This window comes from Vidua macroura, chromosome 2, assembly GCF_024509145.1.
Source record: "Vidua macroura isolate BioBank_ID:100142 chromosome 2, ASM2450914v1, whole genome shotgun sequence".
Taxonomy (NCBI): domain Eukaryota; kingdom Metazoa; phylum Chordata; class Aves; order Passeriformes; family Viduidae; genus Vidua; species Vidua macroura.
In genome coordinates this window covers 86,348,615-86,374,481 of record NC_071572.1, presented here as the reverse complement: position 1 = coordinate 86,374,481, position 25,867 = coordinate 86,348,615, and the positions used below count along the sequence as shown (strand labels likewise).

The 25,867-nt window shown below is 40.8% G+C and overlaps 2 protein-coding genes across 2 annotated transcripts; both read left to right on the top strand.

Annotated features, from left to right (window-relative positions):
- The first annotated feature begins 8,527 nt into the window (after nucleotides 1–8,527).
- LOC128803515 (matrilysin-like) lies at nucleotides 8,528–12,873 on the top strand. Its single transcript, XM_053970575.1, has 6 exons — nucleotides 8,528–8,680; nucleotides 9,236–9,459; nucleotides 9,566–9,714; nucleotides 11,316–11,441; nucleotides 11,969–12,130; nucleotides 12,669–12,873. The coding sequence occupies exons 1-6, from the start codon at nucleotides 8,564–8,566 to the stop codon at nucleotides 12,689–12,691; spliced, it is 801 nt and encodes a 266-aa protein (XP_053826550.1). The 5' UTR covers nucleotides 8,528–8,563; the 3' UTR covers nucleotides 12,692–12,873.
- A 3,804-nt stretch (nucleotides 12,874–16,677) lies between these two features.
- LOC128803545 (matrilysin-like) lies at nucleotides 16,678–21,071 on the top strand. The gene is made up of 6 exons (XM_053970619.1): nucleotides 16,678–16,837; nucleotides 17,393–17,616; nucleotides 17,723–17,871; nucleotides 19,474–19,599; nucleotides 20,167–20,328; nucleotides 20,867–21,071. The coding sequence occupies exons 1-6, from the start codon at nucleotides 16,721–16,723 to the stop codon at nucleotides 20,887–20,889; spliced, it is 801 nt and encodes a 266-aa protein (XP_053826594.1). The 5' UTR covers nucleotides 16,678–16,720; the 3' UTR covers nucleotides 20,890–21,071.
- The last annotated feature ends 4,796 nt before the right edge of the window (nucleotides 21,072–25,867 follow it).

Here is a 25,867-nt window from a genome sequence, read left to right as displayed (position 1 = left end):
CTTATGATTGTCTTATTTTCTGTTACAGTGACTTCATACCAACTATCTACTACTGTAGGATTCTCTTCCTTCAGTCCCACAGGGATAAATATATTCTATAATCATTAAAAGCTAATGAAGCTTCAGTTGGTTTTATCATGCTATGTGAAAGAAATCTAGCTGTTGGGAAGATGCTAGAATCTGTGAAGCAGCTGATTAAAGTCCTAGTTCACACCAGACCATTTCTAAGTCCATCAATGCAGCTCTCGCCTATCTAGTCCAGCTAAGCTGTATGAATTGCTTGTCCATCCTCACCCACTCTGCAGCACAGTAAGCATGTTATAACCTAGCCCTGTTTTGTAAGGGCATATTATAAACATAATTTTAGAATATATAGTTATAAATATTCAGATTGTTGTATTATAAAAAACCCGAACAAACTACTAAGAATCCTAGAAAAATGCACCCATTTTGCTCCTGCCTTACCACCAGGCCACAGTTGTGCTCCCTGTCAAACTAGAGCAGATACATGGGTTGTCTCTCATATTCTGCTTCTACAAATCCACAGACTTTTTCTAATTATCAAGTCATTCATACATTTGAGATCACCTTTAACTGCCTGAAACATGCATCTGATATCTAGTCACCAACCTTAATCTAGAAGTTCTCTCATTCATGACATTGAAACGAAAGCTGTATTTTATTCTCTTTGGTAATGTTCAAAAGATGTCAGGCAAAAAAGATTTGCCTAGTAGAAATGAAACAAGTAAACCACTCCTCACCCCACAAGGAAATCACACTGTAATGTCATAAATGTCTGATGGTGGCTAGAAAACTGCTGAAGAGGATACACACTCATGTTCAAGTGGGTTGGCTTCCTAGTTCACTGAGGAAGTGTGGGTAGCTTCCAGATCTCTGCAAGGGTGCTTTACATCCCATGATAGCTCAACAAGTGACACATTCACACAGTTCGATTGGTAAGTCAGTAAAGTTCCTTGAGGTTGCAACCCTAAAGTGGAAGCTGGCAGAAATTGTTTCAAGCAGATTCATCATTACAGAAATTTTCCTATTCATAATTCATAAAATGTTTCACATTAGGTATAGGCACATTCAGGTCTTTTCTCTTCACAATTTCTCCTCCTGTGTACTTCCAACCATAAAATCTCACCATTCAAGTAGCATAATATCCCCTTATCTGCTCAGTGTATTCATTTGCTACTTGTTCACTGTATGAAAAATGTATTGCCATCCTGAGGTGTGACTCATGTCACACTTTCTTCCATTCATAGCATTAAAATCTACCCATTTCATTTGCCCTTACATATAGAGTCCTTAATGACAGAACCTCTTTCCATATTCTTCTATTACACTTGGTTTGCAAGTTAGGGTCGTGCCACTATAGAATTACGTGGCGTGAACAGCCTGCTAGCATATGTGCACTCTATAAAAATAAATAAATAACCATATCTTCTAATTTCACATGTTTCTCCTCAGTTCAAGCTCCTATTACAAGACAAAGCTGCAAAGAAATAAGACACAAATATATTCATAAAAATATTATGTAGAAATAAAGAATCATGGGAAATATCTGACTGCAATAGAGTCAAATTTTGTAGAGGTAAAGAAGAGCCATAGGACAGGCCAGCTATACATCAGATCCAACAGAAAAAAAACTGTCAATAACCATAAAAACAGTTGATCAAACATTAAACCAAATTTGCATCCTAAAGACCTTTGGTATAAGCATGTGAACTTTGTTTTCATGCAACAATGCTCACAGCTTTGGCTTGTTGGGCATCTCTAAAACTGTTTATGATAAGCTGCAGGTTTTGATTGGGCATGTATGGTTTAGGGGCTTTTTGAAGCCTGGGGGAAGGTGTGGCAAATGATGGCAGAACTCTCCAGAAAACCACTTCTTCTCTTGCAATTAATGTAACTGCCCTCAGTGTTTTAGGTCAGACATTCAGAGTGAAATTAGAACAGTAAGAAATTTTTATTTCTTCACAAGGAACAATGATAATAAGACAAGGAATTAAGTCTATAAATTCTACAAATATTGGTATCATCGAGCTCATGGTGTAATTGCTCTTTAAAGATCTGTCACTTTTGCCTATATTAAGTGGGTATAAAGTCAACCTTGCTTGCCAAAAACATTCATATTTTTGAAATTATCACATATTTCTTCTCAGGACTTGGGAAGCTGTCGTAATCCACAGGACAACAGGTACAACAGCCTATACAGTCTAGTGTCCTGCTCTGACCTGGACAGAGAGCACATCCCTAGGGCAACACTGCTGGTTTTGCTGTACACAAGAGATTAATTTCAACTAACTGTAAGCTACAGAAAAATAGCTGTATTACAACTGTGCAAAGCATACTGGATTTGCTTTTTTTCCCCTTCCTTGTAATGGTACAGCCATGGATCTGTTATTAGTGTGATGGAGTCAAACTCCTTCCACCCTTTGCAGAACAGTAACTGACAACAACCTCCAGAGCAAGGCAGCAGGCTGGGGCAAATTAATTCTGCCTGCAAAGGTGCTGCTCATTTGTAGGAAGAAAAAAAGAAAATAAACCAAAAACAAATAAATAAACACCCCCCCCCCCCAAAAAAAAAAAAAAAAAACCAGGCAAGTAGGCTAGTTTCTTCCTTTCATAAAAATTTAAACTTGCATTGTGTAAAAATGCAAACTTGATTTACAGTAAACTTCTGGGACATAGAATGAGGACTGGAGTAAGTCTTCTTTCAGCATGCAATCTCCTGTTGTTACACATTAATGTAATTGATAATTAAGGATTCACATATACAAAAGCCTATTGTTCCTGACCTGTGATCAGCCATAGTCACCTGGCAGTGGAAATTGCCTCCGGAGAAAATGTAATGATGTCAGTTAGATTTTAAAGAGCCAGGTTGCTGGGTGTGCCTCCAGGAGTGTTCCACGCTGGACCAGGTGTGTGTTTCCAGCCTTGTAACCATCTGCACTTGTTGCGCTTGGGTTCACACCAGGATCAGCTGGGCATGAGCCAACTGTGTCCCTTTAGGATGGTGCTGAGCATTCCACTGAGGATGTTCAGCCTGCTGGACCAGACCTGAACTGGTCTGGGATATTCCCCTCCCACATGGGCACCTAGGCCTCAGCACTCACTGTTTCACCCTCTACAGCCACTTAACTCCTTAGAACAGACACAGACTTTGGTTTACTCAAATGGGGTTTGGTTAAGCAACCACTCAGGGTAGTGAGCAGCTGCACGAAAAAGGTTTCTAAAGTCAGGAAGGCTTCTTTGTGACTCACTCCTCACCATCCCAGTGCTAACAGCCCTTATTTGGTTGTGCACTTTTTAATGGTTGGATTGCTTTTTAATGGTGCCAAAGTCAAAATCCATCATGTTGGAAAACTCAGCATAACATGATTTGTGGGACACAGAGACTGCAAGTCTGTGCGAGGAAGGAAATTTTTGGTGAAAGAGAACCTCAGTGATATAACCAGATTTACCAACAAAGTGATGTTATTGTCTTTTTACTCAGTTACTGGAAACTAGACAGGGCAATAGCAAAGGACCTGTCCCACACCAGGAGTCATGAGCAGCAAACAGCTTCCAGACATGAATCAGTGCTGGGAATCAGGAATCATTTGAATAGCGACAATGATATGATGAAACCTGACAACTTCTAGGGAAATGGTGTAGAAATTTTTTCACCTGTGTTCACATACATCTGTTTGTGGTCTTTTGCAATCCTCATGGCCGAATCTCAGCTCTAATGCACATGAGATAAATCAAGCTTCTGTACTAATTTTATATTGACTACATTCAAATTCAATCTCATGCCTTCTATACTAGAGTGGAGGTAAGCCTGTAATTCCTCTGGAACTGTTTTACTTCATGTCAATTTGCAATGAAATCTTGTATCAGCGCTTTGGTATTTCAGGGTCACTCAATTTTTGTATAGAAGTAAGATTTTTCAAATCAGTCTGAAAGAAAAATTTTGGTTGATGTCATTTATACTCTCAGCACCGTTTCCAAAGACTTATACAAGTCTATGAGGCTCAGCACATGTCAAGTTCTGCAGCATCTATCCTGTCTTCCAAACCCTGTTCTCCACAATCACCAAAGCCCAAACTCACCATGGTGTCCCAGCATGTACAGGGCCTTGTAAATCATCAGGAGGAGTCAGGAGGAGCTGCAGACATTGGCTGCTCTCAGTTTGGGTTACAGTCAGTGTGGACAGGCCGAGCCCAGCATATCTCCCATGCTGTCACAGCTTCTCTTTCTGTCCTTGCAGCACCACTACAAGCTCAGTCTGTTTTAGGTTGGACTCTGCAGCTCATTCACAGGGTTCTGCTACAGAATTACAGGCAGTCTGAGGTTGCCTTCGTGCAAATGCTGTTAGGGGGTTCCTATATGAAGTAATATGGTTTTGTCAAGACAAATGTATGCAGTGTTCTAGTTTACATCTTGTTTCAGTCATTTAAAGTATTGAGACAGACATACAAATGGATGGGGATAGCCAACTACAAAAAGTGAATTCACAAATGAAAGATTATTATGGGAGGTTATGTAACTTTTCCTACCCAGGAAGGTTTCAAATCACACTGCAGTGAAATGCAGCTGACTGACCTCTGGCCCTCTTCCCTTCCCCATGTCCTGTGTATTGTTTCTGGAAGACAGAATGACTGCATACAACTAAAGGTTTTGACTTCTATTTAAATGGAGTAAATTCAATTAATACTTAGACATTTTTGAGAGATCCACATGTCTGTTAGCTGGAGGAAAGAGCCTCTTTATCATTGACCAAAGGACAAAACAAATCAAAGAATTGAGGGTGTCTGAAGGTCACGCAGGTAGGTAACACTTACAGGAAAGACATTTCTCTTGTGGTTTGTTGCTCAAGATTATTATTGTAAAAACTTATCTCTATACTTGCATCTTTTCCCACCAGATGTCCCAATTAAACTGTTGTAAATACAAAGTAATTAGAGAAACAAAGCAAAGCAATTCTAGACACTGTGAGAAGACGGTAAATCCACAAGCTGAGATGTGTTAAGTTTGATTGCTTAACTTACTAGTGACATAGATGTGCTAGTTGTCATCACATTGTTTGTGCTGAATCTGAACATCTAATCCCTTCCTCGGGCCTTTCCTTCCCTAAAGCAGTGGGATCTTACAGAGAAATATCTCAATGCAGCTTGATCCAGCCAAACAGGAGAGAAGAATTGGCTTGTCTTTCTCCTGAGACGAGCTGATGCAATGCCGAGGGGCTCTGGCACGGTCCTGGTGCCCAGGCAGGAATGACTGGAGGGTTTTACCATCACACAGCCTTCAAAAATGATACATAGCCCTGTATCATAGGTGCCAAGGTACTCCTTTGCAGAGAGCCCCCTTGGGTAAAATCTATGGAAATGGACTGCTGAAGCCAGGAAGGTTCTGAATCAGACTGCGCCTCGAAGGACTTCGCTTCAGAAACTGCAATGCAAAAAACAAAACATTTTACTCTGCAAAGGTATTTGCCATGTTTGAATTTTATTTTTAGTTAGTCAAATTGAATAACCAGATAACAGAACAAAACCAATCATGTGTCCTGCAGATCCTAAGAAAACAGGTCTATCCTGTTTGGTAGGACTTTAAATACAATATTGCATAATTCACAAGTGACCCAAACAAAACATTTCTCAGGAATTTTTGGCAATACTTTTTTCCTTGATATTCACCATAGTGGGTAGAAAACAGCCAGTATCTAATCACCCATACAGTCACTTGCTTGCTCCCCATGCACAGTGGGAGAGATTAGGAAATGTAGAAAGTTTAATAGCTGAAAGGATGGGGTGGAGTGGAGGGAAGTGTTGCACAGGCTCAGCACCTGCTACAAACAGATTGATGTCCAACCAGCCTCCAGGCAATAACTACCTTGGAAGACAATCCTCACTCCACCTCCTTATTCTGCTAGCCAAGTTTTATTGATGAACATACATTATATCATATGGAATATTTCTTTGGAGAACTCAGGTGAATTGTCCTGGATGTGTCTCTTCCCAGCCACTTTTCCACCCAGCCTCTTCCATACAGTGAGAGCCAAATGTGAGCAGAGAAAGTCTTCACATTGTGGGAACACTCTTCACCAATACCCAGAGCATGGGGGTAGAGCACCATACATACTGCTATGAATAAATTTAATCAATCCCAGATAGATCCGTAACACTCACAAAGATATTTGAGCAGTTCTTGACTTGTATGAACTCTTTTGTCTGCATTCAGATTGGGCAGAATTCAGCTGAGCCTTCTGCCCAAGTCAAATGACCAAGACAGTGATCATTCACTACTGAACCATTCATTTCTACTTCACTTTTTCATCCTAGTCATGCTCAAAGGAGACTCTGGTATTACTTTTTACTCAAGTATTTTTCTCTAGAACTCAAAAGGTCTGGTGTCGATCAATGAGTTCCACACAGGACATAGTTTTATGCAGCATGCTTGATCACAGCAGGGTTACTCTCCTCAAAAATGTGACAGTATAAATTTTTCCATGGCAGTGTTGTAAGTCTTCTTAATGGAATTTACAGTAACTTCTATTATTAAATTTCTCTACAGTATTACTTTGGATCTCCTTGACCTTTGTTTATACAGGTCATACTCTCCAACACAGACACAGGTTCTCTGCTGAATATGAGTCACATGACTACGATTTTTGTGCAGGAAATTATTTTTCCTGACCCATAATATTTTTATTATTCAAGACTAAGACAAAGCAATAAAGTCTGCAAAATTCACACAGCTAAATCTAAAGAAACAGAATCTGTTCCTTTTTGATATTGATCTTATTAAAATTTGATTTATTCATGCTGATTTTGAGCCCAAAGTAATGAAAATTTTTTCACTGAATTTTTAAAATTCCCATTCAAGCCTAAAGTTCTTCAAAATCTTCTCACTTTTTTGAAAAAAAAAAAAAAATACCAGAGATGGCAAGCTTCCAGGAGAAAATTAAATACAGCATAGAGCTTGTCCTTTTTCATCAGGTTCTTGTGTTTAAACTCTCCTTTTTAGTTTTGCTCATAGTCGAGTCAAAGATATATGGAGGTTGCTCAACAGTCCATCAGCTCTGAAGCCCTCAGATTCCTCTTGTGTCTATGAGGAAATAAGCAGTCCCACACACTGGAGTCATGGAGTTCAAAGTGTTTTAAACTCATCCTCATCTCCTGCAACCCAGAACCTGGTCCAGATCCAACTTTATACCACAGTCAGATATAAAGGCAGCTGTTGAGGAAGAAGGAGGTGAACCTACTCCTACCAATAAAATGTTTGGATTTTTTTAAGCAAGGCTTAACATTTGGATATGGATTGATTTTCTGTAAGGTACAAAAGCATACAGAAATGATCACATGTTGGTAACTAGGCTGTTTTCAATAATAGGTGACAGTCATTCCTTTAGCAATTGTTTCAGACATTGCTGTGTACTGTAGTCCTCACCTGCATAATTCAGCTGTCTGAGGTATAGATCATCTTTCTCTGAATTGAAATTCTTTCTGATCACATCAGTCAGAAATGCATTGGATACAAGCTAATAACCCACAAACACTTCCATACGCATTCAGTTATAACCATAAGAGCTCTCCTAGTGTGAGAAATATCAAACTTCTTTACCGATTTATGCACATTTTCCTTTCAGACTAAAGGTAACGTGGTCACAAAACTGCACACCCTGAGATAAAAACCATAAATCAGCCTGTGGACTGATATTTCCAGGCCTTAAAAACTATCCAGTGGAATTCAGTGGAGTGAAGCTGGGACCAATGTTGGCATCAGGGGGCCAGGGAGGTTACAGGGTCACAGCTGTCCTGCTCTCTCAGTGCTTCATGCAGCTTTCTTAGGTTGCACTGGTACAGCAGGAGGTCTAAGATAGCTCCATATTTGCTAGGGAAAGCTCCTCTCTTTCCACTGAGAGCTTTCACCTACTCTTGTAAGTTTTATTCTATATCTAGTTCTCAAATGTAAAGAGATTCTTCTGAAAGGCCATCCCGTTTGGAAGGAAAGGGACAAAGGCACCTGATGTCCACCTAGTCTGAGAGGGTACTTTTAAAGAGCTGTCTCCTGAACTGCAGGAACCCCTGAAACTTTACTGAACACGGCAGTGCTGTAATGGCAGTGAGACACTGCTCGCACCCATCTCCTCTCTGCCTCTACATTGACTGATACAGGCAGGCAGCCAAAGGGCTCTTGCAAAATGCCTTTGTGTATAAGGAACATGGGAAAAGCGCAGTGTGAAGTGATTACACAGTAACTGTACCGATAAAGTTACAGAAAAAGAACTTCCCTATGACCCTGTGGTTTCACTACTGGAATAATATGAAAAGAGAGAGACAAAGCTGGCTGCTAACTGTGACGTGACATCAACAGGGAAGTTACAGGAAAGATTTGTTTAATATGATTTAATTTACATGTTAGAGTATTGAAAACATTACACTAACAAAACCAAAAAGTGAGTCACAAGCATAATTGCTGGTTGGAGCTATCAGGATCTATATAAGGGTTTTAGGTCTGGTCTTGGGAGACAGAAAGTTAAACTCTTTCTGCTGCAGCAAGGCTCCTCATCAAGATGGGCACCATGCACTACCTCCTGCTTTGTGCTGTCATCTTCCTACCTGACACTCCTGCTTTTCCAGTGCAGCCGAAACCAGAATCATGGAGCGGCATAGACCTTGAAAAAGTAAAGGTATGTTACATGGGGAGAAACACAACTACATTATTAAAAATCTGATTTTTGCTCCAGTTTGTACATTCCTTTCCTACCTGTTCATATTATCCTTGTCTTACATTACAACAACAGTTTTTGCAGACGTGATATAAAACAGTTTAAACTTGCTGACTAGCTTTGCTTAGTCTTTTTTAAGACTAACTTAAAAAGACTAACTTAAAAAAGAGACCAAGTTCCAACTGGTAAATAAAGGGGAGCATGTAATTTTAAAAATATGTCAGAAATTTTATGTGTACTGTCTTAGAAGACACTAGATTTGCATGCTCAGTAAACTGTGGTAATCCTTTGAAAGGATTTCTTACATACAATGTTTCATTGCTGTTACAATTCTTTTTATATATGCTGATCTCTACTACTGGGAGAGCAGAATTTGGTAAATTGAAATGGAAAGTTACAACTAAAACTAGACATGGACGATGCAGAATGATGAGACCACTCAAACAAATGTAAAATGCAATTTCCAAAACATCACAGATATATGTATTAATCTTTCTTTTCCCTCTTTTCTTCCAGGGATATCTTGATAAATTCTTTCCAATTCTGGCAAAAACACAAAACTTAAGTATAGAAGAAAGGATTAAAGAAATGCAGAAGTTTTTCCACCTGACTGTAACTGGAAAATTAGACACAGAAACAGAAGGAATAATGAAAATGCCCAGATGTGGTATGCCTGATGTAGCAGAATATCAAACATTCCCTGGAACTCCAAGATGGAAAAAGACACATTTAACTTACAAGTGAGTGATGTTTCAGGTTTTCTGGGGAAGAGGATTGCTTTGTATATAACTAGGTGGATTTCCTTCACTGATTAAATGAAATTAACCTGGTCTTCTTTGCTGACAGGATTCTCAATTATACACCTGATCTACACAGAAGGAAAGTGGATGATGCAATTAAAAGGGCATTGATGGTATGGAGTGATGTGACTCCACTGCAATTCCAAAGAGTCGACGCAGGCCATGCAGACATTGAGATTAGATTTGCACGTCGTGGTGAGAATACCTGTCATTTTTAAAATACAATGGTCCATATTTTACTCAAAGCATTCTTTTTTATTGCCATAGTTTTCAGAAAGAACAAAGAGTTTGGAATTAAATCAAAGTCTGCATAAATTTTATCTTCTTTATATCTTGTCACCAAATTTCTATGTTATGATTCAGTTTTACTTGTATAAAAGAGTTAGAAAAATCCTTTCAGAGTCACAGCTGTGAATGAAGGGAGAATTCAGCTCCAGTATGAGACACTTGAATTTAGATGTTCAAGGCTCTTTTTGCCTTGATAAAATGGGCAAACTACTGGGAAGAGCTCTGTAGAGCAAATCAGCAGGTTCTGAAGACCCAGCCTCCACAGGCTGGATTCAAGCAGGTTAAGGCACGTTTACCTAGGCCTAGACCTAGCCTGGTTCCCAGACTGGGGTGCATTATGGTTGGCCATAGAAAGTGTCTTCTGGTTGATTTGCTTCTAGAAGGAATCGAATGTTGCATCCCAAGATTGCACCAAGGTGCAGCAGCCAAAGCGTGGTAAGTGGGGCAGAGCAGAAGTCACTTCAGAAGTCCATCTGTGATCTGGAGTAGTCTATGGATGTAGCCCTACCTTGAACTTGTGCCTGGCATGTAAACTGACAGCTTAGATCAACTAAATGTTTACTGACTTGTTCTCTAGATCCATTGACAGTAATTGCTAGTGCTCCACTGACTGTTAGTGAAGATCAGACACCTGGCTTGCAAGCAGATGAGCACCAAAATGTCCAAAGCCTGTGTGTCACTGATGGGAAGAACATTATGGTGCCATAAAGAGGTGACCTAATGTCCCAGTCAAAGGCAGAAATGATGCTGCAAGCTGGAATGGGTTTTAACCCCATGTCACACACTAAGATTAGGTCTCTTCTGCCTGTGTTAGTTGTGCCCCAAGGACCATCCACATGGTCTGGGGGAAAGGACACAGGATGGCATCTGATTTCCCTACTGCTCCTCAGTAAAGTCAGAGACTCACTACGAGGGAGAGGGAAATTTTCAAAGTTGGTTCAACTCTGATCCAGCTCTTGCTCTCAAAGTAGGAAACAGTAATATTCCACCTGCACTGTGACAGAAGTAGATAATAGACTATACCTCAAGGCTGGGAATAAATGAACTTATCTCTTCAGAAACAAGGTTATCTATCCCAAATCACCATCCACACTAAAATCAGTGCAAGTGAGAAGGTCTACAACTAATATTGCCCAGCACTTTTCAACATCAAATGCATTCACACATTAACAACAGTGGGGTCAAGCATTAAGGATTTATTCTGAAATAATCTCGATTGGTGCCTCAGGACCACACTTCTGACAAAAGCTCAGGGAAAATATATTCAGCTCTTCCTGAAACACGCAGTCGACTGAACTATCAAATACAAGACTTGAATTAAGTCATGAATTTGGAGAGTGTTTCCCTAAGCATCACTTCTCATTTTCAGAGCCTTGCTGCCATTGTAAGATTTTTTTAAGGATTGGCAGCCAGCAAAACTAGCACAAACCAACAGCATGCTTTTCTATTTGCTGAAGTTCAATATGACAAAGGATCTCATTGATGACATTGATTTATTTCAAATGCAGAGCATGGTGATGGAGCTCCTTTTGATGGAAGAGGTGGCACGCTGGCCCATGCGTTTGCACCTGGAGAAGGGATTGGAGGAGATGCTCACTTTGATGATGATGAAAAATGGTCAGATGTCAATCAAGGTAAAGCTCACAGGTGCAGATGAAAGGGAAAGGCAAATATTGTACATGTTGCAAGAACACAGCCACAGGAAGCACTTTCAATTACACTTCATCCTTCAGTATTACTTCAGCACTAACATTTCTTGTCAACTACCATTTAAGTACTAGGGCTTCATTACTATGAGCACCTACGTAATGCCTGTTCTGTCCATCATTTAAAGCACTTTTTGCAGACTAAACAAGGACTGTGAGCCCTTGTTGCCTACATAAATTGCGCAAAGGTAAATTGACTTGCTTCTAGGAATGAGGTTGACCAAAAGCAGAGTCCAAAAGAGACTCAGGGTCTCTAGATGCATAGGCAAGGAATCAGTAGTTTTTTTAATAAAATCTTACCATTATATATGAAAGTTCAACAATAATGGACCAAAAGCCTGGAGTTCCATTCCAAGATGGATTGAAATATACAAATTCTCCTGCACTTTCAATTAATTGATTTCAAAAAGTAATGCCATACCTTTAACAAACATTTATGGGCTTCTATGTTGCAGATGTCAATTTGTTCCTTGTTGCTGCTCATGAATTTGGCCATTCTTTGGGACTTGCTCATTCCAATGTCCGTGGAGCTCTGATGTACCCTCTCTACTCGTATCAGAACCCACAAACCTTCAGACTTCCGGCCGATGACAGGAGAGGAATTCAGAAGTTATACGGTAAACTCATGATTAAACTTGATTTTCAAGACAAAACGTGCTGGGGTACAGCTTTCACTCTCCCTGATTGCAAGGGCCTCATCATGTTACCAAAAAGAAAGAAAGCAAACAAACTTGGGAAAAACCAACTCCTGCATACTCTGTCCACTCACAATGTTTCCTCTGTAGCCTGTTCCCACTGCAACCAAGAGGAGACAAAGCAGCAGTGCATGGCTTGCTGCTCTGTCCTCCCACACACCTGCATTCTGCCAAGCAAATCCTGTGGCCCTTGCTCTGCAAATGAGCTCTTTCAGTGAGTGGTGCTCCTGGCAGGAAAGGACACGTCCTGTGCCACTCACCAAGTCCAGTACAGGCAGAAACCCCTCAGCAACAGGGGAACATAACTAGAATTGACCCCACAGGACACAATTTGTCAGGTTTGCTTTTCTTTAGGCACCGCCCAAATCGGGGCATGCTAGAGGAACACAAGGAATAAAACACAGTTGTCTGCATTGTCAATTTTAAGTAGGGTATCTATCTTTGTGCTCCTTTTCCACAGGGAAAAAGCCATCAAACTCTTGAAGAAAGTGCTTAATGAAGACCCAAGAATTCACATCTCATTGTTCTGGTGTTCCAAAACAATTTTAATCCTCCAGCTAATTAACGTGGTAAATTCCTGGGCTGCATTTTCTCTCCCTGAATTTTTATAATGATTTATTTGCACTTTACACAATTTCACCTAATAAAAATAATAATAAAAATAAGTATGCTCTGTTTTCTTAGGTTTTCTTTTTTCTTCTGGCATTTCACTGAGGCATTAAGTTACTCCTACATGCATGATAGACAGCCAGACAAGTATCTTTGTGAACAGGTTTATAGGCACCTAAAGAGCCCAACTGATGTAAGAACGGAACAGGGTTTGTTCTTACGTGAGTGGCTTGTTTTCAATTCCCATGCGTGTCCTGCCACTTCACACTATTGACTCCTCAGAATCAGGAGTGCTTCCCATATGGCTCACACATAGAGGAGGTCTCCACAGTGCTTTCTTCAGTATGGGCTGGGACATTTTCCCAAAGGGAAAAGCTTTTCATCATCATGTCCTCCCTGGCTTTCCAGAGAAGTAGGTTTGAGAAGCAGTGGACTGCGATTCCCATTGTCCTCTCTGATAGACAAACTCCCTTGGGTATTTTTAAATGTATTTTAAAAAAAGAAAAGATGGGAAAAAAGAAAGAAACAAGAAAAAACCCTCAGGGATTCTCCCAAGGATTTTCAAAATCTTCAGAACTCGGAAGGTAGAAGGTGTATTTATTAATAGTTTCCAACAGATGGCTCCCTGCGCACAGAGATCAGGGAACGTGGTGCTTACACAACGCAACTCGGAGAACACACAACGACTCTGAGAGCAAATAAATCAACATTGTGACCAGTGACTATTAAACTAATACAGTGGATGCTTACAAAAAATTTGGTTTAACAAGCTCTGGACAGATCTGTTGTTATCTCAACCCTTCCTGCCTCGTGTTGCGTGGTCCAAAAAGGACTGACACTCTTTAACCTGACAGGTAACCAAACACCACACTCACTCCACTCCCATCAGTGGGATGGGGAGAGAAATGCAGAAAAAAAAAGGTAAAATATATGGGTGGAGACAAACGCAATTCAATAAGACAGAAAAAGAAGGGGAAATAACAATAAACAACAACCTCAAAAAGAAGACAGTAAAAGAAAGTAGAAGAAAAGAGAAGGAAGAAAAGGAAGAAGAGGAGAAAGAAGAAGAAGAAGAAGAGGAAGAAGAAGATGAAATTGAAGAAGACAATGAAAATGAAGAAGAAGAAGAGAAATAGGAATAGGAATATACAGAGCAAATGATGCACAATGCAGTTGCTCACCACCCACAGACCAATGCCCAGGCAGTGCCCAAGCAGAAACCTCAGGCCAGCTTTCCCGCTAGTTTATATACCAAATATGACATCCTGTGGTATGCAATATCTCTCTGGCCAGTTTGGGTCCCAGTTGTGTCCCCTTCCAGCTTCTTATACATCCCAGCCTTCTCATTGCTGGGATGCTGTGAGAAGCTGAATGGTCCTCACTGAATGTAAAGGCTGCTGAGCATCACCCAAAGCATCACTGCAATATCAAGGTTAGTTTGAAAATGCTCCCATCACTTACCAGCCATTTCTTCCACACAAAGCTCAAAGATGAAGTAGCTGGTGCTAAGTGTGGACATTATTCTGATGGCGCAGGTGTCTTCAAGTGTGAGAAAAATCTTGAAGCCGCAGCATGGAGGGTCAGATACAATCTGTATTAAAGGCTATGAAGAAGGGCTCTATAGACTGTGTGGATGCTCAATCCACTTGGGTTGATCTTGGGGGTCCTGGAAAGATGCAGTGTTGACAGAAAGTACCCCCGGTTCCCTTGGCCAAAGTCCCCACGGGGAACAAAGCACAAAACAGAGACACACCATGCTCTTTATCAAGCTCAAGTCACTTGCTCAAGCTTCAAAAGGAGAAAACAGCCAAAGAAGACAGGCTTTATCAAAGACTGTGCAGAAAAAAAAAAAAACACTCCTAAGGCCACACAGAACAATTCATGTACAGTGCTGGAGAAGGCACTCTACCAAATGAAGCCAGGAGAACAAATACTTGGCTGAAAGTAGCAGGTTTGTTTTCTAGTGTGCAATTAACACCCTTATGAACTGAGACAAATGCAATAGAACCCAGAAGTGTATTCCTAGGAATACTGTCCTGGCAATGGGACACAGCTGGGAGACAGCTTCCTGTGACCACATGAGGTGACTGGCCAGCAGTAGGGCCAGCATAGGTGGCAGTGAGGCACCTTTGTGTCTTGAAGGATCCATCTCAAGAGAGGCAGCAGCACCAAGTTAGCATCACCACAGCAAGTGAAATAAAATAGAAGCCAGGAATTTTGTCCTCAGAGACAGCCTCTGATGAGGCTGCCAGCAGCATTTTACTTCTTGTTGAGCTCCTATTGCCTTTCCATTCCCATAGGGGACCTCTCCTTTGGGGAAAAGCGCTGCCATCGGCACACCTAACCCCGCTAAGCAGATGTGAACTGTGCAGCATTTGCCTCCGCCTAGTGGCACAGCTCAGCAAACTGCACTGGCTTTGCACCCTGTTGTAAAGTGGGTCTTGCCTGCAAGCACACAGCTGGGCAGGTACTACCACACATGCCATCGCTGGGGGAAATGGGGGACCACAGCAGATTTAGCAAACTTCCTTCTTCCCTTTATCCCACTGCATCCTGTGTCAGTTTTTACATGCTCTCTCTAACACACATCTAGGCACCTTATGTTATTCAAATGGCAACTCATCCCTCCTTTTCCATACCAAAGGAAAAAAAGGCTCACCACAGCATATTTTGGTGGGTTGGGTATTTGACTTTTTTGCCTGCTTTTCCTACTGTTCTTTTAAATAAAATGATCTTTAAATGCATCCTTGCTGTTCCAGATAGTACAACAAACAGCAAATGAATTCTCAAACGCGTTAACATTTCGCATGGGTCCTTTGACCGTGCACATTTAAAGGATAAGCTCTACTCCTGCACTACCTAGAAAAGCTATTCTGGCCACTTACCCAGTCACTTAGGTACCCTGAGCCCACTCCATCAACACAGACTGATATTGTGAGAGGGCAAAAGCAATACCTGCTATACCTGGTATTAACAAGGGTATAAGATCTCAGAAAAATAAAATCAATGACATCAGCAGCCTTAGCAATGCTTGTGAAAGCTGTCACACATAAAAAGTCCACAGATATGCGATGGGAAAGACCCAATGAGATGCAAAAGTGTAAGTATGCCCTGCCCCAGTGATGTCCTCTTGAATTTTTCTTCACAGTGTAAACTGCAAATTTAATCCCAAATCTTTAATTGTCAAATTTAAACATTTGAAGATACCTTTTCCAGCAATGCCAGTATGAAGTTGCTCCATTGACATCAATGGAATTATTTCGGATACATCTATTAGAGTAAAAATCTTAGCAAAGGACTAGAGAAAATGTTATCTGTTTTGCCTATTTTTACAGCAGGAACCACCACAAGCCAGAGAGCTACAGGTAATCACTGTTAGCTGGAGAAGGCTGAGGAAAATTATTAAGGGGTGAAAATTATTACAGGTTTTTATCAGCCCTAAAAACAAAGTTAACAGACAATCAAACAGGAATCAAAGAGAGAAGCAGTAGGCTGCTCAGATATACAGAAAAATATGGAAATCTATCCACATCAGGGAAACAGAAAACATTAGAGGTCTTCTACTTGGCTGCATGAAATGTTCTGACAGAGCTGCTGTACTGTGGGCGGTGAGAGAGTCAGTATTTCTTGCAACTCAAAAAGCAACACAATCCCAGTTAAACATTGTGGATGCTTTTCAAAGAAAAAGGATGTACATTTTTACATAGCAAGCAATTCACTTGCGAAATTCGTTGAGAGCATATTCAAGGGAACTGGTGACACAAATTCATAAATAGAATTTAGAAAATGAGTCACATGTACAATTGCTGGTTGGAGCTATCTGGATGTATATAAGGGTTTTCGCTCTGGTCTTGGGAGACAGAAAGTTAAACTCTTTCTGCTGCAGCAAGGCTCCTCATCAAGATGGGCACCATGCACTACCTCCTGCTTTGTGCTGTCATCTTCCTACCTGACACTCCTGCTTTTCCAGTGCAGCCGAAACCAGAATCATGGAGCAGCATAGACCTTGAAAAAGTAAAGGTATGTTACATGGGGAGAAACACAACTACATTATTAAAAATCTGATTTTTGCTTCAGTTTGTACATTCCTTTCCTACCTGTTCATATTATCCTTGTCTTACATTACAACAACAGTTTTTGCAGACGTGATATAAAACAGTTTAAACTTGCTGACTAGCTTTGCTTAGTCTTTTTTAAGACTAACTTAAAAAGACTAACTTAAAAAAGAGACCAAGTTCCAACTGGTAAATAAAGGGGAGCATGTAATTTTAAAAATATGTCAGAAATTTTATGTGTACTGTCTTAGAAGACACTAGATTTGCATGCTCAGTAAACTGTGGTAATCCTTTGAAAAGATTTCTTACATACAATGTTTCATTGCTGTTACAATTCTTTTTATATATGCTGATCTCTACTACTGGGAGAGCAGAATTTGGTAAATTGAAATGGAAAGTTACAACTAAAACTAGACATGGACAATGCAGGATGATGAGACCACTCAAACAAATGTAAAATGTAATTACCAAAACATCACAGATATATGTATTAATCTTTATTTTCCCTCTCTTCTTCCAGGGATATCTTGATAAATTCTTTCCAATTCTGGCAAAAACACAAAACCTAAGTATAGAAGAAAGGATTAAAGAAATGCAGAAGTTTTTCCACCTGACTGTAACTGGAAAATTAGACACAGAAACAGAAGGAATAATGAAAATGCCCAGATGTGGTGTGCCTGATGTAGCAGAATATCAAACATTCCCTGGAACTCCAAGATGGAAAAAGAGACATTTAACTTACAAGTGAGTGATGTTTCAGGTTTTCTGGGGAAGAGGATTGCTTTGTATATAACTAGGTGGGTTTCCTTCACTGATTAAATGAAATTAACCTGGTCTTCTTTGCTGACAGGATTCTCAATTATACACCTGATCTACACAGAAGGAAAGTGGATGATGCAATTAAAAGGGCATTGATGGTATGGAGTGATGTGACTCCACTGCGATTCCGAAGAGTCTACGCGGGCCATGCAGACATTGAGATTAGATTTGCACGTCGTGGTGAGAATACCTGTCCTTTTTAAAATACAATGGTCCATATTTTACTCAAAGCATTCTTTTTTATTGCCATAGCTTTCAGAAAGAACAAAGAGTTTGGAATTAAATCAAAGTCTGCATAAATTTTATCTTCTTTATATCTTGTCACCAAATTTCTATGTTATGATTCAGTTTTACTTGTATAAAAGAGTTAGAAAAATCCTTTCAGAGTCACAGCTGTGAATGAAGGGAGAATTCAGCTCCAGTATGAGACACTTGAATTTAGATGTTCAAGGCTCTTTTTGCCTTGATAAAATGGGCAAACTACTGGGAAGAGCTCTGTAGAGCAAATCAGCAGGTTCTGAAGACCCAGCCTCCACAGGCTGGATTCAAGCAGGTTAAGGCACGTTTACCTAGGCCTAGACCTAGCCTGGTTCCCAGACTGGGGTGCATTATGGTTGGCCATAGAAAGTTTCTTCTGGTTGATTTGCTTCTAGAAGGAATCGAATGTTGCATCCCAAGATTGCACCAAGGTGCAGCAGCCAAAGCGTGGTAAGTGGGGCAGAGCAGAAGTCACTTCAGAAGTCCATCTGTGATCTGGAGTAGTCTATGGATGTAGCCCTACCTTGAACTTGTGCCTGGCATGTAAACTGACAGCTTAGATCAACTAAATGTTTACTGACTTGTTCTCTAGATCCATTGACAGTAATTGCTAGTGCTCCACTGACTGTTAGTGAAGATCAGACACCTGGCTTGCAAGCAGATGAGCACCAAAATGTCCAAAGCCTGTGTGTCACTGATGGGAAGAACATTATGGTGCCATAAAGAGGTGACCTAATGTCCCAGTCAAAGGCAGAAATGATGCTGCAAGCTGGAATGGGTTTTAACCCCATGTCACACACTAAGATTAGGTCTCTTCTGCCTGTGTTAGTTGTGCCCCAAGGACCATCCACATGGTCTGGGGGAAAGGACACAGGATGGCATCTGATTTCCCTACTGCTCCTCAGTAAAGTCAGAGACTCACTACGAGGGAGAGGGAAATTTTCAAAGTTGGTTCAACTCTGATCCAGCTCTTGCTCTCAAAGTAGGAAACAGTAATATTCCACCTGCACTGTGACAGAAGTAGATAATAGACTATACCTCAAGGCTGGGAATAAATGAACTTATCTCTTCAGAAACAAGGTTATCTATCCCAAATCACCATCCACACTAAAATCAGTGCAAGTGAGAAGGTCTACAACTAATATTGCCCAGCACTTTTCAACATCAAATGCATTCACACATTAACAACAGTGGGGTCAAGCATTAAGGATTTATTCTGAAATAATCTCTGATTGGTGCCTCAGGACCACACTTCTGACAAAAACTCAGGGAAAATATATTCAGCTCTTCCTGAAACACGCAGCCGACTGAACTATCAAATACAAGACTTGAATTAAGTCATGAATTTGGAGAGTGTTTCCCTAAGCCTCACTTCTCATTTTCAGAGCCTTGCTGCCATTGGAAGATTTTTTTAAGGATTGGCAGCCAGCAAAACTAGCACAAACCAACAGCATGCTTTTCTATTTGCTGAAGTTCAATATGACAAAGGATCTCATTGATGACATTGATTTATTTCAAATGCAGAGCATGGTGATGGAGCTCCTTTTGATGGAAGAGGTGGCACGCTGGCCCATGCGTTTGCACCTGGAGAAGGGATTGGAGGAGATGCTCACTTTGATGATGATGAAAAATGGTCAGATTTCAATAGAGGTAAAGCTCACAGGTGCAGATGAAAGGGAAAGGCAAATATTGTACATGTTGCAAGAACACAGCCACAGGAAGCGCTTTCAATTACACTTCATCCTTCAGTATTACTTCAGCACTAACATTTCTTGTCAACTACCATTTAAGTACTAGGGCTTCATTACTATGAGCACCTACGTAATGCCTGTTCTGTCCATCATTTAAAGCACTTTTTGCAGACTAAACAAGGACTGTGAGCCCTTGTTGCCTACCTTAATTGCACAAAGGTAAATTGACTTGCTTCTAGGAATGAGGTTGACCAAAAGCAGAGTCCAAAAGAGACTCAGGGTCTCTAGATGCATAGGCAAGGAATCAGTAGTTTTTTAATAAAATCTTACCATTATATATGAAAGTTCAACAATAATGGATCAAAAGCCTGGAGTTTCATTCCAAGATGGATTGAAATATACAAATTCTCCTGCACTTTCAACCAACTGGATTTCAAAACGTAATTTGTACCAATCTTACTAAATCAACTGAAAATCAATTGTATTTCATACCTTTAAGATCCATTTATGGGCTTCTACATTGCAGGCACCAATTTGTTCCTTGTTGCTGCTCATGAATTTGGCCATTCTTTGGGACTTGCTCATTCCAATGTCCGTGGAGCTCTGATGTACCCTTTCTACTCGTATTATGACCCACGAACCTTCAGACTTCCGGCCGATGACAGGAGAGGAATTCAGAAGTTATACGGTAAACTCATGATTAAACTTGATTTTCAAGACAAAACGTGCTGGGGTACAGCTTTCACTCTCCCTGATTGCAAGGGCCTCATCATGTTACCAAAAAGAAAGAAAGCAAACAAACTTGGGAAAAACCAACTCCTGCATACTCTGTCCACTCACAATGTTTCCTCTGTAGCCTGTTCCCACTGCAACCAAGAGGAGACAAAGCAGCAGTGCATGGCTTGCTGCTCTGTCCTCCCACACACCTGCATTCTGCCAAGCAAATCCTGTGGCCCTTGCTCTGCAAATGAGCTCTTTCAGTGAGTGGTGCTCCTGGCAGGAAAGGACACGTCCTGTGCCACTCACCAAGTCCAGTACAGGCAGAAACCCCTCAGCAACAGGAGAACATAACTAGAATTGACCCCACAGGACACAATTTGTCAGGTTTGCTTTTCTTTAGGCACCGCCCAAATCGGGGCATGCTAGAGGAACACAAGGAATAAAACACAGTTGTCTGCATTGTCAATTTTAAGTAGGGTATCTATCTTTGTGCTCCTTTTCCACAGGGAAAAAGCCATCAAACTCTTGAAGAAAGTGCTTAATGAAGACCCAAGAATTCACATCTCATTGTTCTGGTGTTCCAAAACAATTTTAATCCTCCAGCTAATTAACGTGGTAAATTCCTGGGCTGCATTTTCTCTCCCTGAATTTTTATAATGATTTATTTGCACTTTACACAATTTCACCTAATAAAAATAATAATAAAAATAAGTATGCTCTGTTTTCTTAGGTTTTCTTTTTTCTTCTGGCATTTCACTGAGGCATTAAGTTACTCCTACATGCATGATAGACAGCCAGACAAGTATCTTTGTGAACAGGTTTATAGGCACCTAAAGAGCCCAACTGATGTAAGAACGGAACAGGGTTTGTTCTTACGTGAGTGGCTTGCTTTCAATTCCCATGCACGTCCTGCCACTTCACACTATTGACTCCTCAGAATCAGGAGTGCTTCCCATATGGCTCACACATAGAGGAGGTCTCCACAGTGCTTTCTTCAGTATGGGCTGGGACGTTTTCCCAAAGGGAAAAGCGTTTCATCATCATGTCCTCCCTGGCTTTCCAGAGAAGTAGGTTTGAGAAGCAGTGGACTGCGATTCCCATTGTCCTCTCTGATAGACAAACTCCCTTGGGTATTTTTAAATGCATTTTAAAAAAAGAAAAGATGGGAAAAAAGAAAGAAACAAGAAAAAACCCTCAGGGATTATCCCAAGGATTTTCAAAATCTTCAGAACTCGGAAGGTAGAAGGTGTATTTATTAATAGTTTCCAACAGATGGCTCCCTGCGCACAGAGATCAGGGAACGTGGTGCTTACACAACGCAACTCGGAGAACACACAACGACTCTGAGAGCAAATAAATCAACATTGTGACCAGTGACTATTAAACTAATACAGTGGATGCTTACAAAAAATTTGGTTTAACAAGCTCTGGACAGATCTGTTGTTATCTCAACCCTTCCTGCCTCGTGTTGCGTGGTCCAAAAAGGACTGACACTCTTTAACCTGACAGGTAACCAAACACCACACTCACTCCACTCCCATCAGTGGGATGGGGAGAGAAATGCAGAAAAAAAAGGTAAAATATATGGGTGGAGACAAACGCAATTCAATAAGACAGAAAAAGAAGGGGAAATAACAATAAACAACAACCTCAAAAAGAAGACAGTAAAAGAAAGTAGAAGAAAAGAGAAGGAAGAAAAGGAAGAAGAGGAGAAAGAAGAAGAAGAAGAGGAAGAAGAAGATGAAATTGAAGAAGACAATGAAAATGAAGAAGAAGAAGAGAAATAGGAATAGGAATATACAGAGCAAATGATGCACAATGCAGTTGCTCACCACCCACAGACCAATGCCCAGGCAGTGCCCAAGCAGAAACCTCAGGCCAGCTTTCCCGCTAGTTTATATACCAAATATGACATCCTGTGGTATGCAATATCTCTCTGGCCAGTTTGGGTCCCAGCTGTGTCCCCTTCCAGCTTCTTATACATCCCAGCCTTCTCATTGCTGGGATGCTGTGAGAAGCTGAATGGTCCTCACTGAATGTAAAGGCTGCTGAGCATCACCCAAAGCATCACTGCAATATCAAGGTTAGTTTGAAAATGCTCCCATCACTTACCAGCCATTTCTTCCACACAACGCTCAAAGATGAAGTAGCTGGTGCTAAGTGTGGACATTATTCTGATGGCGCAGGTGTCTTCAAGTGTGAGAAAAATCTTGAAGCCGCAGCATGGAGGGTCAGATACAATCTGTATTAAAGGCTATGAAGAAGGGCTCTATAGACTGTGTGGATGCTCAATCCACTTGGGTTGATCTTGGGGGTCCTGGAAAGATGCAGTGTTGACAGAAAGTACCCCCGGTTCCCTTGGCCAAAGTCCCCACGGGGAACAAAGCACAAAACAGAGACACACCATGCTCTTTATCAAGCTCAAGTCACTTGCTCAAGCTTCAAAAAGAGAAAACAGCCAAAGAAGACAGGCTTTATCAAAGACTGTGCAGAAAAAAAAAACACTCCTAAGGCCACACAGAACAATTCATGTACAGTGCTGGAGAAGGCACTCTACCAAATGAAGCCAGGAGAACAAATACTTGGCTGAAAGTAGCAGGTTTGTTTTCTAGTGTGCAATTAACACCCTTATGAACTGAGACAAATGCAATAGAACCCAGAAGTGTATTCCTAGGAATACTGTCCTGGCAATGGGACACAGCTGGGAGACAGCTTCCTGTGACCACATGAGGTGACTGGCCAGCAGTAGGGCCAGCATAGGTGGCAGTGAGGCACCTTTGTGTCTTGAAGGATCCATCTCAAGAGAGGCAGCAGCACCAAGTTAGCATCACCACAGCAAGTGAAATAAAATAGAAGCCAGGAATTTTGTCCTCAGAGACAGCCTCTGATGAGGCTGCCAGCAGCATTTTACTTCTTGTTGAGCTCCTATTGCCTTTCCATTCCCATAGGGGACCTCTCCTTTGGGGAAAAGCGCTGCCATCGGCACACCTAACCCCGCTAAGCAGATGTGAACTGTGCAGCATTTGCCTCCGCCTAGTGGCACAGCTCAGCAAACTGCACTGGCTTTGCACCCTGTTGTAAAGTGGGTCTTGCCTGCAAGCACACAGCTGGGCAGGTACTACCACACATGCCATCGCTGGGGGAAATGGGGGACCACAGCAGATTTAGCAAACTTCCTTCTTCCCTTTATCCCACTGCATCCTGTGTCAGTTTTTACATGCTCTCTCTAACACACATCTAGGCACCTTATGTTACTCAAATGGCAACTCATCCCTCCTTTTCCATACCAAAGGAAAAAAAGGCTCACCACAGCATATTTTGGTGGGTTGGGTATTTGACTTTTTTGCCTGCTTTTCCTACTGTTCTTTTAAATAAAATGATCTTTAAATGCATCCTTGCTGCTCCAGATAGTACAACAAACAGCAAATGAATTCTCAAACGCGTTAACATTTCGCATGGGTCCTTTGACCGTGCACATTTAAAGGATAAGCTCTACTCCTGCATTATCTAGAAAAGCTATTCTGGCCACTTACCCAGTCACTTAGGTACCCTGAGCCCACTCCATCAACACAGACTGATATTGTGAGAGGGCAAAAGCAATACCTGCTATACCTGGTATTAACAAGGGTATAAGATCTCAGAAAAATAAAATCAATGACATCAGCAGCCTTAGCAATGCTTGTGAAAGCTGTCACACATAAAAAGTCCACAGATATGCGATGGGAAAGACCCAATGAGATGCAAAAGTGTAAGTATGCCCTGCCCCAGTGATGTCCTCTTGAATTTTTCTTCACAGTGTAAACTGCAAATTTAATCCCAAATCTTTAATTGTCAAATTTAAGCATTTGAAGATACCTTTTCCAGCAATGCCAGTATGAAGTTGTTCCATTGACATCAATGGAATTATTTCGGATACATCTATTAGAGTAAAAATCTTAGCAAAGGACTAGAGAAAATGTTATCTGTTTTGCCTATTTTTACAGCAGGAACCACCACAAGCCAGAGAGCTACAGGTAATCACTGTTAGCTGGAGAAGGCTGAGGAAAATTATTAAGGGGTGAAAATTATTACAGGTTTTTATCAGCCCTAAAAACAAAGTTAACAGACAATCAAACAGGAATCAAAGAGAGAAGCAGTAGGCTGCTCAGATATACAGAAAAATATGGAAATCTATCCACATCAGGGAAACAGAAAACATTAGAGGTCTTCTACTTGGCTGCATGAAATGTTCTGACAGAGCTGCTGTACTGTGGGCGGTGAGAGAGTCAGTATTTCTTGCAACTCAAAAAGCAACACAATCCCAAGTAAATGTTCTGGAATATTTTACGTAAAGAGGGATATACATTTTTACATAGCAAGCAATTCAGTTATGGAATTCATTAACACAGTCTATTCAATGTTTGTGGTGACCCAAATCCATAAATGTCCTTTAAAATGTTTAGATCTATTTATGTAGGCTAACAGCTACTAAGCATGAGGGTATGGTGGTAAATGGTGCCTCACTCTTTTCCTGAATAACAAGGAAGGATCCATCTAAATTTCCCCAGTTGTGCTAAAATTGCAAGACTTACTGTAGGGAAAAGGAAGCATCTTGTCTACAAAGGCTGTTTAAGGAGTGCATCTAACATTTTAGTGACTGCCTCGCATTAGAAGATCACCTGGATCTACTTATCTACCAAGATTTCAAGTTCTTTTCAGAATCACTGTCCCACCACCAAGGCACACCACCCTGTTCCAAAGGCCACAATGAGGCTGAAAGGAATCTGTGGTACTACGGTGGGCTTTCTCTAGATGAATTCTTGCCTCAAAGCAGAGATATCTAGGATCAAAGTAAGGTGGCGCCAAAAAAGCAGTTTGCGTTCTACACCAATGAACACAGTTCAGGCATGAGTTACAGAACATAGTATGAGTAAGCATACTGACAGGAATGCCAAGAGCATGAGAAGGCCTTTCCATTAACAGCTGTTGGTGCAAAAATCCTGAATGTAAAACTCAATCTCTAATGTTAAATATCTTTTATTTTCAATTACAGGACAGCATCATGGTAGTGCTCCTGATTGCATACTACTTTAGACAATTAATTCACTCCAAGTTCAACCAGTGCTCTGAAATGAATGGTATCCTAAAAAAAAAAAGAATTTTTACAAAAATGAGATTTGTAAAGGATCAAAAACAATGTTCTTGTCATTTGTGACTGGACAGAGGATCAGGAAAAGCCTGAATCGGTACAGTCTCATATTTCCTTAAAGGGAATCACTCCCATTATAATCATAGTATTTATGACTAACAGAGCCTTTCTTTCTCAAGATGGTTACAACAACTCACAGCAGCTAAGGATGAAAGGGAAAAATATTACAAAATACATTAAGAGATTTCCTAGTATTACTTTAATGCTCCCAATGCTGCTCTATTTTTGAATATTTGGGGGAATATGCAGTATGAACTGACATTGTTTTGAAATAGAAAAGTATATAATAATGGTGCTGTTGTTGGTGATTTGGCTTAGC

Bases quoted from the DNA above. Each gene is read 5' to 3' on its own strand.
- LOC128803515 (XM_053970575.1), top strand. From the start codon at position 8,564: ATGGGCACCATGCACTACCTCCTGCTTTGTGCTGTCATCTTCCTACCT. The intron at 9,460-9,565 runs GTGAGTGATGTT...CTTTGCTGACAG, and splicing joins AAGACACATTTAACTTACAA to GATTCTCAATTATACACCTG. The intron at 11,442-11,968 runs GTAAAGCTCACA...TCTATGTTGCAG, and splicing joins ATGGTCAGATGTCAATCAAG to ATGTCAATTTGTTCCTTGTT.
- LOC128803545 (XM_053970619.1), top strand. From the start codon at position 16,721: ATGGGCACCATGCACTACCTCCTGCTTTGTGCTGTCATCTTCCTACCT. The intron at 19,600-20,166 runs GTAAAGCTCACA...TCTACATTGCAG, and splicing joins ATGGTCAGATTTCAATAGAG to GCACCAATTTGTTCCTTGTT. The intron at 20,329-20,866 runs GTAAACTCATGA...CCTTTTCCACAG, and splicing joins AGGAATTCAGAAGTTATACG to GGAAAAAGCCATCAAACTCT.